At 37.2% G+C, this 16,386-nt stretch overlaps 1 protein-coding gene across 1 annotated transcript in view; it reads right to left on the bottom strand.

The window, feature by feature from the left end:
• Positions 1-16,386, bottom strand: part of RET (ret proto-oncogene) — a 117,289-nt gene that overhangs the window by 62,660 nt on the left and 38,243 nt on the right. Inside the window, exons 2-3 of the mRNA XM_060769053.2 lie at positions 5,902-6,153; positions 4,758-5,054 (exon numbers count right to left, since the gene is read on the bottom strand). Coding sequence (XP_060625036.2) covers positions 4,758-5,054; positions 5,902-6,153 — 549 coding nt within the window. The remainder of the gene's footprint in view (positions 1-4,757; positions 5,055-5,901; positions 6,154-16,386) is intronic.

The raw sequence follows: 16,386 nt of genomic DNA, 5'->3' as shown, positions 1-16,386 counted from the left end.
TATTATTTCACTCTATTATTACTGTTTTTATTACATTCCATTATTTTACTCTATTATTATTATTATTTTACTCTATTTATTATTATTGGAGGACATGTAAGCATATTTATATAGAGTGGGACAGTCTTATCTTGAATTACAGTTTTATGTAAATATTCAAAAACATTTAACCTACTGATGCGTAAATTAATATAATTTTATTGGTATCTATTTTTATTTTGAAATTTACTAGGAGCTGCTGCATTTCCCACCTTCGGCTTATACTCGAGTCAATACCTGGGCTGTGAAAGAATGATTTTCTGCTTTAGATATGCCTACTGTAGCTGTGTGCTCCTGCCTCCAATAAGCATTACCAACTCAGAACAGCATGTTAAATAGGCATAAATCTATAAGCATGGCACCCAAAACTAAAAAGATGAGGGCTGGGGTGAACAAAAAATTAAATAAATCTAAACGCATTTTGGAAAAAAAAATGTTTTTTTCACTCAAGCTTATTTCATCCAACCTAGTTGTTTCATTTTACATGTGAATCTTGATAATTTGATATAAAACGCTTGCAGAAATGTGTCGAAGTACTCTTCTTTTGTTGATACAGAAACATAATCCATTCTTTCCATGTTCTTTCTGCTGCTGATACCAAGTATTCTGTTAAAAGATATTGTGCCCAGGAATCGCATCAGTAGGAACATGATCTACTCTGCTAAATCTATACATATAATAAAGGTGAAAGTTTGTATGCGGAGGACAAAAGTGTGGCGGTGCGACGGGAGGAGTATGTGCCAGCGTTTTGATTGGCCAGCCTGAAAGTTCCAACATTCTGATTGGCTGCCGCAGTGGTGCTATTTGCATATGGTCTCTGATTAGCCAGCTTCAATAGGAGCCCCTGGTGGAGAAAAGAGTTCATGGCAGAAACGAGGACATGAGAAGGAAATTTGCATATGGTCTCTGATTGGCCAGCCTCAATTCCAAGATTCCGAGATGGCAAAGAGAGGAAAGGAAAAGGCCAGAGGGGGCTGAGTCAGACAATTACCAATACAGACCACACTTGGCACACAGAGGCTGCAAGACCCACTCTACATCCTACTGCAGTATGGAGGAGGATGAACCATGGATGATGGGACTTGCAGTACCACCACTCGCATTCTGAGACCGCTGTTAACCTCATCCAATGACTGATCAGGACCAAACTTGGCACATAGACCCCTCACGACCCACTTTACGTCCTGGTGTGGTTTGGCCGGGGATGGACCATGGATTATGGGACTTGCAGTACCTTTGCTCAATTCTTGAGACCACTGCAACCCTCATCCAATTACCGATAAAGACCAAACTTGGCACACTGAGTCTCCATGATGCATTCTACATCCTGGTGCGGTTTGGGGGAGTATGCACCATGGACGATGGGACTTGCAATACCTGCACTCCCTTCCTGAGACCATTACAAGTGCCAACAGTGATGGATCAGGATCACAATTCGCACAGAGAGCCCGCATGACCCACTCTACATCCTGGTGCAGTTTAGAAACATTTGGACATGGATGATGGGACTTGAAGTCACTTCACTCACTTCCTGAGACCACTGAGACCCTTGCCAATGACTGATCCAGACCAAACTTGGCACACAGAGTCCCCATGACCCATTCTACATCCTGGTGCACTTTCGAGGAGGACAGACCATGGATGATGGGACTTCAAGTACCTCCACTCCCTTCCCAAGACTGCTGCAACCCTCATCTAATGTCCGATCAAGACCAAACTTGGCACACAGAGCCCCCATAACCCACTCTACATACCGATGCTGTTTGGAGGAGGGTTGACCATGGATGATGGGACTTGCAGTACCTTTACTCACTTACTGAAACCACTGCGACCCTGAACCAATGACTGATAAAGACCAAACTTGGCACACAGAGCCCCCATGACTCACTCTATATCCTGCTGCTGTTTGGAGGAGGGTTGACCATGGACAATGCGACTTCAAGTACCTTCACTCACTTCCTGAAAACAATGCAACCGTCATCCAATGACCAATACAGACCAAACTTGGCATACAGAACCGCCATTACCCACTTTTTCTAATAACCCGGGCAGCGCCGGGTCCCCAAGCTAGTGAGTTATATTTGTAAATCTGCCAGGATTTAAAATACTTTTGATGGCAGACACTTAATGTTTCCAGTTCTAAAAAAGTGAGGATCAATATATCCTAAGAATTACATATTTTCACACATCTGTCCTATTACTAACAACATCCTTGGAGGTCTATGTTTCGTTTGTTGTCAAAAGAACCATGGATAACAAAGAGCAACATGACTCTTTTTATAGCAATAGACCACCCTCCCACAGTATGGCTTAATCAATATTTCCTTTCTAGCATGACTTTGCTACATTATTACTGGATGACCTTTAGCTCCTAATAATGATTTTAAAGCTGATGATTATTTTATTTTTTTTGCTAAATTAGCTCAACTTTATGGTAGGTAGGTAGATAGATATAGAGGTTTATAGAGGTTTCTTAATAAAAAAAACTGGATAGGTCCACTACCTGTTCTTTGCATTCTTTCTTTAATAACAATTCGTAGTTTTTTTAAAGAGGTCAATCAACATTTTAAAAATCCTGGATGATTTCTGAAATGAACAAGGGCACCTGCTCACTCTCAGCATTGGTGATGAACAACAACAAAGTAAAGGAGTTATCTCAGGCCCCTTCCACACAGCTGTATAAAATCCACATTGAATTGGGATTATTTGGCTCTATAGATTCAGATAACCCAGTTCAAAGCAGGTATTGTGGATTATCTGCCTTGATAGTCTGAGTTATATGGCTCTGTGGAAGGGCCCTTAGTGTTCTGACAATTAATAACAGTATCATATAGAATAAAGTCCCCATTCCTCATTGCTCAAGTTCTCCTTTTAAGACCTCTAGTATCTTACTAAAATTGAGCACCTTTTACCTACAAAGCCTTTCCTTCGCTTTTCCAGGATAGTAAAGGCACATTACATTGGTGCCACGCCCCAAAGTAGACAGGAAACAACTCTATGATGTTCACATGGTGCACAGAATCATTTTGTCCTCCAAGTGAGGTAAAGCTGCTTAACACAATTGTGCCAGTATTAGGGAAAGTCAGGAAAAATTCTGGAGCTTCCCTGCAGCTCCAGATAAGGCCCACATTTTAGGAAGTGTGTGAACAGCATGGCCCGTTCCGATTTGGAACAAGAGAGCTTATGACAATTGCTTGGCACCTTTACTGATGTAGGTGAAGGTGCCAAGTGACTCATGAGAAAGTCAAGTGATAGCCTTTTCCTTTCTCCCCTACCCTCCCCAAACTGCACAGTCACCTTTGCTTACATCGGCAAAGCTGCTGAGTGTTGGAACATGAGCTTTCTGGAGGTTCAATGGCAGGAGAAACTACACAGGTAATGGTGACTGTCCAGCAGAAACAAACTGGGTTTGGCCTGACTAGATAGTGAGGACTCTGCACTCGCTACGGATGTGATTCAAGGGAAGAGTGGTGTAAACACCAAGGCTGAATCTGGGGCTGGTACAAAGCAGTAATGCCTCCACCGAGCCCTAGATATCATTGCCTATGTACATAGATAGTTTCTAAAACAAGCTCGGAATACAATTTTAAAATAATGTATCTGACAATCTATATAGCAAACTCTCATTTTAGGAGAAAGGAGGGATATACATTCAATGAACAAATAAAAACAGAGGAATTATTTCATCACATTGGGTTATATTCCATTTCTGGGCCCCATTACATACAACTCCCAACTGGTCCCATCACATTATATTTATCCTTTTTCCATCTGCAACCCGTTGGAATCGGTCTGCAAAATGTCTCAGAAACAAAGTAATTACACACGGGATTGGAATTGTGTCTGTGCTGTGACATCTTCTTTGGGTACATGTCTGGGGACGGATTCTGCTGACCCCCCCCCCCCCCCAGGAGTCTTTGTAATGGAAGCAGCCATCGTTTCTCTTTTATATAAAGAAGTGAAATAGGGAGGCATTCAAATGGATTGGGAAGAGTCAGCTTTCTGTGGTGTGATGAGTCAAAATGAAGTATTTTCAAAAGCTAGAAACCGTATCTAATGGGATTTGAATGCCCCCTGTCTGAATGCAATAGACATCCAGTCCTTAAAAACAATACATACTGATTTAGTATTTCTTGATGTTAATATGACATCCTAGTTACATAGGATTCCTACCTAGTGTAGCTTGTTAAAATCATGTCCACTGAAGACTATTTCCAGAATTCCCTTCTATTTAGCTATTTTACTGTACTTTTACTTAGCAAAATAGACATATACATTTTCCATGTTTTTTCTGCAATAATCCAATTGAGAAATTGCATGTTCTATGCCCAATTGTTTATCTCACATGAATGATTATTAACCATGACTGATACAATGCTTACTCAATGCTTTGATAAAAATAATGAAACATTGTTAATAAAATAGTTGTGGGCATGAAATATGTTGCTATCTTTTCAATGAACATTTAAAGGAAGCTGCTGAATAACCAAAAATATAGAAAACAACATTAAAAGTTATGCAAAATAGGTTTCCCAATGATTTGCCTAAGTATCCTTCAGAAGTCTTCAAAAGCACTTTTTGTCAGTCCATATTCATGGCCTATTCAATAAAACCTAGTAGTCCCAATAGATAAGGGGTGGGCTAAGTAGACATTTTGAAAACCTCGTCTGAAATTGTTTTAATACAAATGACCCCTGTACCAAGTTAATTTGCTTTACCTGCTATCACCTTATAGGAAATGCTTGTATTGTGGCACTGGTGTTGTGGAGAAAGCCGCTGGAGCTGATGAAATGTTCCCGGTGGTTTGTTCTCCTTGATGTGAAAGGAGAGGTCCATATTGGCAAAACAAAGCTGGCTTGGAGGCACAGCACCGCAAGCTGGCATGGTGCCATTGATGATGGAAAGCTTCACAAATGCTTTGGTGTATGATTCTCGGCAATATTTCCCTTGTAATGGTTGGGTGGTTAGATAAACTTGGAGCATAAGCTTTGGCATTGACATCCAATTCCCTGCAACTATGAGAAATTTTGAAAGATTACAAAACTGCAATCTATGGACTGTACAGCATATCCCAGTGAAGTCCAACTTTCTAGTCATCTCACCAGTAGAAAAAGTATTCTACCTTCTCTTTTCCTATCTATTCCCATCTAGTTTCTCTGGCAGTCCAAGTCACCAACGAACATCAACATACAGAAAAAGACAGCACGCAACTAAAAAGAAACAGCAGCTCAAAAATATACTCTTGGGAAACTGCTGCAAAATATCGGTGTCTGCAGAATTAGTTAGAACATTGTACTGAAGTATATTATCTGAGTGAGTATTTTTAATTTATATAATGATAGCTGTATACATGAAGGGGCCACTGATAAAAATATAACATGCCATCTTTGAATAGTAAACTGCTAGTTTCAAGTGCTCCTTGAGGTCTGCTGTTCTCCTATGTTTCAAATTAGTCTGGCATACATTTTCTGCTCTGAAGCTATGGTTCTCATGAGACATCTAAATCATCCCATGATCAACACATTTTTCTTATTGTGGCAGTTTTAAAACATTTGTTTATTGTGTCTTAAAGGCAGCTTAATACAAAAAATGTATACCACAACTAATCAATTAAGTGTGTGATGTCCCACACTTTCTGTTATTTCTGCTACAACAGAGTAACATAGCTACTGTTCTTGTTCACAAATATTAGGAATATTTTCCAGTAATAGACTACAAATGAAGAGATTTAGACTATGATCCACTCACTGGAAAGAAAAAAAAATGATATCCATCTCTACCTGAACAAACCCTACCAAATGGAAATGAAGCTTAACATCATATTCATGCTGTTGCGGCGAGGGCTTCATGTGCATGACTTACACAGTGTCTCGAAATCTTCTCTGTCCAGACTCTTATTGAGGAAAAGAAGTCCTGTTTTCTCTTTAATTTGAAACCAGAGATTGTCTTTAGTTCCAATTCCTGGGATGTGGAGCTGTGGGCAAAGCCCAAAGTAGATCTTTTCCTCCTCAGAATCTTTCAACGCATGGATCCGCAACAGTGGGGATCCTCCAGGCTGGTCAAGATAGACGTTCTCATGATAGTCTTTCCTGGGAAAGTAGAGGCCAAAGGCAACTAAAAGTGAGGGAAAATAAGCAAATTTGTTACTATTTGTACAATTTCTGGTTTAATGTTTGAAAAACACACTATAATAAGGGCACAGACATACATCCTAACAAAGAACCTGTCTTGGCAACATTGCTTATGATCAGACTGGAACATCAAGTTCTTAACATTTCATAGTCATTTGCCTTTAACCTAATTATGTCTAATATTTAAACACTAATTTTGCCAATACTTATACATTTTTAATTGTATAACCTTTAAATGGTATTTATCTTGAAATACAGTGGACTTTCATTTAACCAGAACTCTTGAGCAATCAGCAACAAAACAAACAAACAAACAAAAGACACAACACTTTAAGTTTAAATTAAAATAAACCCAATTTTATTTAAATGTTACATTAAGTTAAGTTTGTCTTTATTTGTCTTTATTTGCTTTTAATATTAACATCAAGTGAATACAGGTGTGGTGTAATATGGAGCATAATATTAGCTAGGACCATTTTTAATAGTAATTCTCAAGCAACCAGAATCAGCATCTACCAATCCCCATGAGTGCTGGTTAACACAGTCTACTGTGCATGGAAACTCAGAGATTATCAAGACACTTCTCTATGGAGCTACTGTAGATCGTGACTATAAACACTTTCAAGTTCTGTATTATTTTGAATGCTTCTGGCAATTTTCAACCAGTTTATTATTTTCCACATTATACCAAAGAGAGCTATATTGGTAGCACTGTTGGAATATTTCCTTTGTGAAACTCTTTCTAGAATGAACATTCAAATGAATACGAAATTTAAAAAATGCATATGCTGTGAAAGGACAGAGAAAAACAAGCTACTGGTTTTTGTGATCAATCTGCGGGTCACAATGATCTAAATGCCTTTCAAAGTTTCTATTTTCATCTCAAGCTTCTTCCTGGATTTTCAAGACCCAGTTTTTAGAACACCATTCTTCCAATGACTCAAGAATCACCTCACACTATATCAAATCAGACTGACTTCTCTGAAGTATCTGGACTGTAAGTATAATCTAATAGTAATTTCCAGCCATATATAATAATGATGCACAGAAAAGGTCAAAATGCTTGTTGATCGAGCCTACAGCACAAACAATCAGCTTGAAGCAATGGGGAAAACAGGCCTACTCTGTCTCAGTACCATTCTTATTTTTCTCCCTGGTACTGAGCACTTTATTTAATTACAGCATAATAAGAGCTCATTTCCTACAGCTCCTTTTTCACTCAGCAGGCAGCCTTGAAGTGTAGTTCTGTTATTTCCTTTCCCCCATCTTAGCATTTTCATCTTGTAGACAAATCTAACCATAGTTAATGTTGTTAATGAAGAGACACAGATAAAGGAAAGCTGTGAAGTTGTGATATAGGCAAGAATGGCCCTTGCTTCATTAACCTCTATTGGTTTGAACCACTCTAGGACCTGGGCAGCAGACATCAAAAGCACTGTTTCCTGACCCCTTCACCCCTTAAATAAAGGAAATACAGATATATGAGTTAGTGCAATCCCTAAATGCTCTTAAGGCATCAGATCTAGCTTGATCTTGCAAGCTAAGCAAGCTCAACCCTAGTTAGTACCGCGATGGGAGACCACCAACAAACAGCAAGTGCTGTAGGCAATATTTTAGTAGAAGCAACTGGCAAATCCATCTCTTATTAGTAGTTCTTGCCTTTAAAATCCTTTAAAATACATGGGATCACCATAAGTAAACATGTGACAAGAAGGCACACGCTCGTACACACACACATGAAAGACAAATAAAACTTCTGATTAGAGACAGTAGGTATTCGATTTCATCATCACTAAGGAGGGAATTTCAGGAAGTCTAGTTCTAATTATCTTTAATCCATATGTTAAATTAGACTAAAACAGTACATCGGATAGAATTTGTTCTTTGCCAAAAAGAGATTTTCTGCCAAGGTATGACACAAATCTTAACATTTTAACTTACCTAGTTTTTAATATTGTAACCATATGATCAAAGAAAGGAAAATTTCAGCTTTTGAGAGGATGGTTTTCTTTTTGTTTTTGCTCTTTCCCTTCTGAGAGAATTTATGACTACCATTTTGTTTTGTATCTCATCTTGTAAATTCAGGGCCATGGCTTCCCTGATTGAATTTATCAATCAGAAATGCAGTCTTTCCTACTATCTTCTACCTCAGGCATGGGCAAACTTCAGCCCTCCAGGTGTTTTGGACTTCAATTCCCACAATTCCTAACAGCCTACCAACTGTCCTACCTTATATCAAGCATCACTCTCTTTTGCAGCGAGTTATATCTTCTCTTGAAATAGCCAAAACAGGTCAGTGGCAATTTTGTCAACTTGGCTTCTAGGAATAGATCAGACCTGATCAGTTTGAGGGCCCATTTATTTGTCTTTTTAGCAGCCCATATGATCTGTAGAGCTTTTTTGCAGCACCACATCTCAAATGAGTTGATTTCCTTCCTAACAGTTACTGCTTTTACAGTAATACATGGGAATATGGAATATCATGGTATTCATTCATATATCTTTATATAGGTTGAGAATTCCTTATCTAAAATCTAAATTAACCTAAAACTGTCCACAGGGCTGGCTGAGATAGTATTTACATCTACATAGCCATTAAAAAAGCCAGTTCCACTCTAGAGTCCCGTCCCCCCACCCCAAACACACACACTGAGACTCATGAAAAACTCCTGCAGTATCCACAAAGTCCTCCCCCTTATGCCAAATAAATTCAACGATCACATTATTATTTTTCTTATCCTGTTTGTAGAAATGTGCTGAATTGCAGCAGCCCATCAGATGAAAATCAGCAATAGAGCTCATCTTCCAAACAAAAAGGGGAAAAAATTTATTTTAGGGGAGAAAGGAAAAGGTTTTTGTTTACCTTCCTGAGGGTGCCATATCTGGTTCCTTTATTTGAATTTTCTTGTGGTGGTGCTACTTACAGAAGTGCTGTACATGTTCCTCCCAAATCTTTGCACTGAAGCATCCATACACTGATCAGCTTCAGCACATTTTATAGTCAATGTTGGACTTTCTCCTATCTTTTTTCAACATGTGTTTTCCATGTGGATGTGCATCGCAACACACTTTAGGGGCGTGCATTTTCTAACTACCCCCCCCCCCCCCCCGCAAACCACATCATTCTGGATTTTGCAGTATATGTAGATGGGGCCAGTGACAATTTTACATTCTGCTGGTTTAATTTACACTGGCTAAGTGTATAAGGTCTATATTTTTAACGTTATTCAAAGTGCTCTTATAAAATAATTGTTTATTGATGGTTAGTGTTTTGTGTTATTTTTTTTTGTTTTATCTTAATTTGATATGCTATGTATTTTGTTTATACTAATTTTTTTATTTCATGGTTGTAAGCCACTCTGAGTCCCTTTTTGGGAGATGGGGCAGGGTATAAATAAAGTTTTATTGCTATTTAATATTATATGAAACAAAATGAGATAAATACTTCCAAGTCTATTTGATTTCTATATAGGCCATCAGTTCAAGCATAAAATCACTTCTTGACTTCTTGAAGAATGTATTTATGATGAACTAACTGTTAGCCTCATAAAATTCAGACAGCTACTCTTCTGTTTCATTTCTTGATCCTAAGTGAAGTTTTCCAACAATCTTTTATTCTACTTTGTTTCTTATTTTTGAATTTCAATCCTCTATGAGTAACAAGGAGTCCCGTTTGAGTGTGTGATCAGTTTCCTCTGAGACTTCAGCACAGAATCACATCGTCTGACTCTGTAGGGCATAGATTTGAATTAAGGTTATGTTGGTGGAATTTTCCCTAAATTCTTATCGACATGATTCAGTCAGATCTTGCATTATATTCTTCTGCTGCTATTTTCTCACTATAAATGCCAACTCATTTCTTCTTAGATTTTCATTTTGTGAGTAAAATACTGTGTAATTATCAGACTGAAAATACTTTGTTCTTGTTCACTTTTGCTTGCTCACCACTGGTTCCATTAAACTGGTTCCTGTGCCTACTTTTCCTTGGTTCATGTTTCTCACATTCCATGTTCCTATATAATATGTGTTATGTAGCTTTGGTCATCCTTTTTGCCTCTGAGAACATCCTTTCAGTTGGAGTCCAGTTAATCACAGTGCTATCTATAGTTGTCCTCTGCTGAATCCCAGTAGCTCATAGAGTGCCCTCTAACCTGGGGGTTTCATCTTCTGGCACTGGGTTGTCTTCAAAACACCCACTGTATTTTAAACTTACAACCTGCAACTCTTAGTAAAATGTTCTTCAAGCAGCTTTGCACTACTATCAGAGCACAGTATTTTATTTACTGGGGGCAAACTTTTTCTCACTGTGTGAAACAAATTAAATGTACCATCCCTAGTAATTTACCACATCTTATTGAAAACAGACCATGTTATTAATGTAATTATATCCCTATCTGTTCATATTCTGAAGTCATGACTTTTTATTTTTATATGGAGGAGATAATAACCAGACAAACATGATGATTGCAAGTAATAATCCCCATATTTGTGGCTAAGCATCAGATTTCAGCAATCAATTGGATTGACAGTAGAAGGGTGATAGGTCTTAAAATGATTACTGTTATTAATCATGAGTGACAGCTATATTCAACTGCAAATGTTTAACTGCTTGATCTTCTACCAACCAGCATGAAATCGGGAAGTGGGTGAGCATGACTTGTTGATCATCTCTGAAGGGAATTCCCACAAAATTGATTTCATGTGCATTTCTTTGATCTTGCACAGAAAAGAACCAGCAGAATCTTCAAATGTGATTTTTTTTCTAAAGCAGTACACTGCACAGACGATGGATACATTTTACTTTGTTTTTGTAAATATTGCTAGTTTAGATAGTTGATCTTATAATGCTTATTATTTCCCGATTCCCTGGATTCTTTTCTCAATGTATGAGTTACTTGATGTGTTAACTTTGTACTCTTTTGCTTGAGCAGAGTAAAATCAGCACAGTATGCCATACCACACCAGTCATGTAGCTTACACAGGGGGACAGAGTCAAGTTCCTGGTAAGACTTCCTGGCTTGCTCCTATATGAAGGCATAGCACTGATTTCAGTCTTCAGTTGTCACTGATATAATTCAGTAGCATGACAGAAGAACCAGGCAGGGCAACCGGTGTGTGTGTGTGTGTGTTGTCTGTATAAAGTGTAATGTATTTTGCAATTTGTAATTAATTTGCTGAGAAATGTGATTTATGTACATTGCTTACTGATTAATTACTTTGTTTTCTAGAAGTTCCTTCCTGCTTATTTGCAAGGAAATAGTCAATTAAGACTCTAATTAATTTTCTCCTGTGACAGAATTAATTTGAGAGGTTGTGACCTTATGTATGGAGGCATCAGAACTAGTTACTATGTAATACACACACAGTAGACTGGTGCTTACTGCATGATGGAGCACTTGATCTGCAATGTGCGTTGGGGGGGGGGGGGCTTCAATAAAAGAAAGAAAAACATACACCTGCGACAACTCTGGCCAAAAAACTAAAACAAAACAAAACTAGGAAATGTATTTATAATGTTAAGAACAGAACTCTATTAAGACATGGCAGAGATTATGGAATATTATCCCCAAAATAGGAAAATGCTGCATTTTTCCACCTTTGATTTCAAACACATGGTAGGAACATTACGAGACCTCCAACATCTCTAGCTGGAACAAATCTAGCATGGAACAGAGCCCCCTATAAATGGAAGTGTCAGTTGAAAGCCTATGAAACAAGCTACGGTGGCTTTATATAAGTTCTCTATTACCTGTACTTCAAGTTACTGATTTCAGAAGTTGAGTGAATTATTTTGCACAATTCGGAAGCCAAATAATCCCACCTAAAAATAAAATATTTACCAGTTCCACCACTTTACACTTGCTCTCTCAGAGGTCTGTCAGAGTAGTGCAGAACCATTCCCTTGGGTGGTTTTGCACAGGACCATAATCCACATGAAGATCACAACAACTACATTTGGCCAGGAGAATGTAGCAGAGCCCTCTAGGCAAAACAGTTCAGACTGGAAACAAGATCCAGAGGGAAACTGCCAACAGGTTGACCATCTCTCAGAATGTGACATGAAATTTCAGAATTTTACTCTTCATTTCAGGAGGGAGAAAAAATTGAAATGGTGAGCAGGCAAAAACCAAAGACCAAACTCCTTTTCCTTGGTTTCCTAATGCGAAGGATTAAGATGAGAATATAGTTGCCTTTCTATCCTACCTACTCTTTTAAAGTAACTATTATCTCAGTTAACCTTCAGATGAATTGTTATGGGTATTGCAAGGCAACTGAATAATCTAGGAGTATTTTATGCTATACAGCAGTAAGTTATGCAGGTGTGAGGTGAGTGCAGGGTCAGGAGACTAATGGGAGCACCATCTTATGCCCTCACTTCTGCTTTAGTTATTGACCACACCATCTCCAACCCTGATGAGTTTCTCAGAGTGCCTTTCAACAACATTAAAATATGTTTTTAAAGCATTTTAAATAACAGACCCAAGCCAGAAACCATACTGGAATGGAGCCAGATAAATTACATAAACCCAAAATTGTCTGTGGTTTTACCAAGCAATGGCTCACTTCAGCATCCCTCCCATGAAATTGAGTATTAACAACTGGTTTGAATATTAACCAGAGCAGGACACAGAGGCGTTTTCTCAAAGTGGTCTCACAATCACTTCCCCTCAAAGCCTGAGGCCATCTCGTCTTGCATAAAGGCACTTAGAACTTCTTGAACTCAGCCAGATAGTCCATTTCCTCTTTATGTCATATGTGGGGAGGGGAATTAATTGAGTGATCAATTGGCAGTCCATACCTTGAGGTTCATGTGGTCGACAGGCAACTTGAAAGCGCAAATACAAATGGGAAATAAAATAAAAGGAGTACTAAAACAATTTTATTCAAAGAATTCAGCAGTGATAACTATAAATGATGGAGTGACAAACGAAATAAAAGTGACTAGAGGAACTAGACAAGGGTGCCCTTTGTCCCCGATATTATTTGCTATGGTGATAGAACTTTTTGCTAATAATATAAGGAACGATAAAAATTTAGAAGGATTAGGAAAAAAGGAGAAACAGAAGGTGAGCTTATTCGCTGACGATACATTGTTATTTATAGAAAATATAGCGGAGAAAATAGATAGAATAAAAGAACATTTGGAGATATTTGGGAAAGCAACGGGATTACAAGTTAATTGGAATAAGTCAGAAATGATGCTACTCAATTATACAAGAGAAGAAGAAAAAAAATTTATAGAGCAGAGAAAAATGGGAATAAGAATTAAGAATAAATTAAAATACTTGGGAGTAATAATAACTAAGGATTTAAAAGAGATAGAGGAAGTAAATGTAGTAACTTTAAGAAAAGAAGTTCAGAAAAAGTTAATAGAGTACGAAGGTATACATTTATCCTGGTTTGGAAGAATAGCATTAGTAAAAATGAAAATACTTCCAAAGATAAATTTTATATTTAGAATGTTACCACTTCAAATTACAGAAGAAGAGCTAATTAGATGGCAACAAATGATTAATAAGTACTGCAATGGAAGTAAAAGAAATAGGCTAAATAAACAGTTATGGTATAGATCGCAAAAGGAGGGTGGACTAGCACTTCCTAATATAAAAAAATATTATGAAGCAAGTAGATTAAATTTGGTTATAGAAGGAATGGTTAAAAAAGAGGGAATAGATTGGCTTAGTAATGAATCAGGAAAAGTGGAAGATGAAACTTGGAATATATTTTTTAAACAACTTACTAGAAAAGAACTGAGGGAAATTAGAAACCCAATGCTGAGCAACATACTGAAAGTATGGAATAAATACAAGGGGAGGTTAATAAAGGAAGGATCAATTATAACCCCAATAGTGATGGAAAAGAAATTCCCAAAAAATTTAAAAAAAGCAATGGATAAAAAGGTAAGGGAAATAAATTTAGATAGAATAGGGGATTGGATGAAGGCGGAAATGAAGAGGGAAAGGATGTTGGAAGAGTTTAAAGAAATAAAATTATCATGGTTTCATTATATACAACTAGAACAATGGTCAATAAACTGGAAAAAAAATAATAGAAACGGAAACCAACTCAATCAATTTGAACAAATAATACAGAAGGGAAGGGCAGTAGAAGAGCACGAAAACTTGAGAGGTATAATTAGCAAAATCTATAAGATACTAATTGAAATGAAGGATGGGAAAACGAAAAAGAGTACCCTTAAGGAGATTTGGGAAGAGGATTTAGGGATAAAAATAAGTGAAATAGAGTGGCAACAGTTATGGGGACAAAGACATTTAAAAAACCTATCGATACGTGTTAAAGAAAATTATTACAAGTTAATATGGAAGTGGTACTTAACACCGGTAAGAATAGCATATATGAATAAAAACAATTCAACAAATTGTTGGAGAGGATGTAAAGAACCAGGAACATATATACATATGTGGTGGCAATGTAAATATGTAAATAATTTTTGGGAGAAAGTATTTAGAGAAATAGAAAGCATAATGAATATGAAAATAGACAAAAGTCCTAGTATAGCCTTATTATCATTATATACCAATAAGCAACTGAAAAAGGAGGATAAAGAAGCGATAACAAACTTACTAACTATAGCAAGACTGCTCATAGCAAGGAATTGGAAAAAAGAAATGAATATACGAATAGAGGAGTGGTACAAGGAAGCATGGAAAATGGCATTAAATGATAAACTGACATGTATATTAAAGGTTAAAAAAGGTATATGGAAACAAAGTGATTTTGATGCTATATGGGGTAAATTTGTGGTAAATGGATTAAAAAATAAGGAAGGAAAATTACCGTCACAAGAAGAAATGAAATTTTGGACAGATGAAATGTAAAAAATGTGGCTTGAGACGGGTGGAGGGGAGCACAGAGGTGAAAAAAGGGGAAAAAAAGAGAAAAGGGGAGGAAATGTCAAAGCAAAACAACAAAACAACATGTTAAAGAGGTTGATGTATAAAATGCAACAGTATGTAATAATTGTGATAAATAATAAATAAATAAATAAATAAAAAAAGAAAGCGCAAATACACATATCTCTCCAAATGCCTTGTCCAAGTTCTCTTGCTGCCATGTCAGTCGTCCAAAAGCTCACATGTCTTCAAGCAATATGAGTGATTTCCTCCTTACACTGCTTAGAAAGGTCATAGTGAACCTCTGACAATTCTTTAACATCTACGTGATAGGTAGTTTATAAAAAGCCACTACCCTAATAGTGGTGGGAAAATATTACTTCTTTTCCACCACTGCCTATGTAAAGAGTGTTTGGGTTAAATTTGCATAACAGTTTCTTCCCCCTCCACCCCCCCCCCCTCCAAAAATCAAACTGTCATCTCCAGAGTCCTGCACTAGTAGGGATAGCAAACAAAAATAAATCCATATTCAGTGCATAGAAGTTGCGATATTAAATGTCCAAATTGTTGTCCATACAGGCCTTAGGAATTTATCCAGATCCATCAGAGTTTATAAGCAGACTCTTATAAAGAGTCCCAATAAAAATGCTGCTTCTCCAGATGTTTATGTCTTATCACAAGGGAATTATCTGTAGAACAAGTAATTGAGGCATAGGAACACCATGTGGCATTAAAACAATGTAATGTTTTAGTACACAGCATTAGTACAAGAACTAAAATTCTCTGGAGTGTTAAATTATGGGAAAATTCATCAACATCTACAGAAAACTACAGCCAGTATTTTTCTAACCACTGAAAACTGCTACAAGTCATTTTGTTAATAGATTACAGAGCTTTGCACCCCCTTCAATGGGACTGATATCTGCATAACCAAAGGAATATCACAACATAACTTCTGACATCTGCTTCGTTCCTTGTATTTTGAATAAAAGTTACAAATACTTATTTCTGATTAATGAATATTGTGATAAAACAGAAAAGTGCCATGAACTTCCCAGTCAAAAAGCTCTTCAAGAAAACATAAACTGATACCAGAAACATCATGAAGCATTTTTCTATGAGAGGCAATGAACAGCATTTACTGTCAGATAACATTAACAGAATGCCATGTTTTTCCACATCGCAGACAATGTGTCTGGAAAACAATGTTTTTGGAAAAACTTACTTCCATCTGCTGGCCTTTTGGGAAGAAATTCTTGGTACATTTACTCTCGCTACATTTCTAATGCATTCATTAGAAACTGTTGTGGTCACAAATAAAAATCACCAATATGGGGTTGAGAGGATTTGTGATGGTTTAT

This window comes from Anolis sagrei, chromosome 3 (genome assembly GCF_037176765.1).
Source record: "Anolis sagrei isolate rAnoSag1 chromosome 3, rAnoSag1.mat, whole genome shotgun sequence".
NCBI lineage: Eukaryota > Metazoa > Chordata > Lepidosauria > Squamata > Dactyloidae > Anolis > Anolis sagrei.
This window is presented reverse-complemented; position numbering and strand designations above follow the sequence as displayed.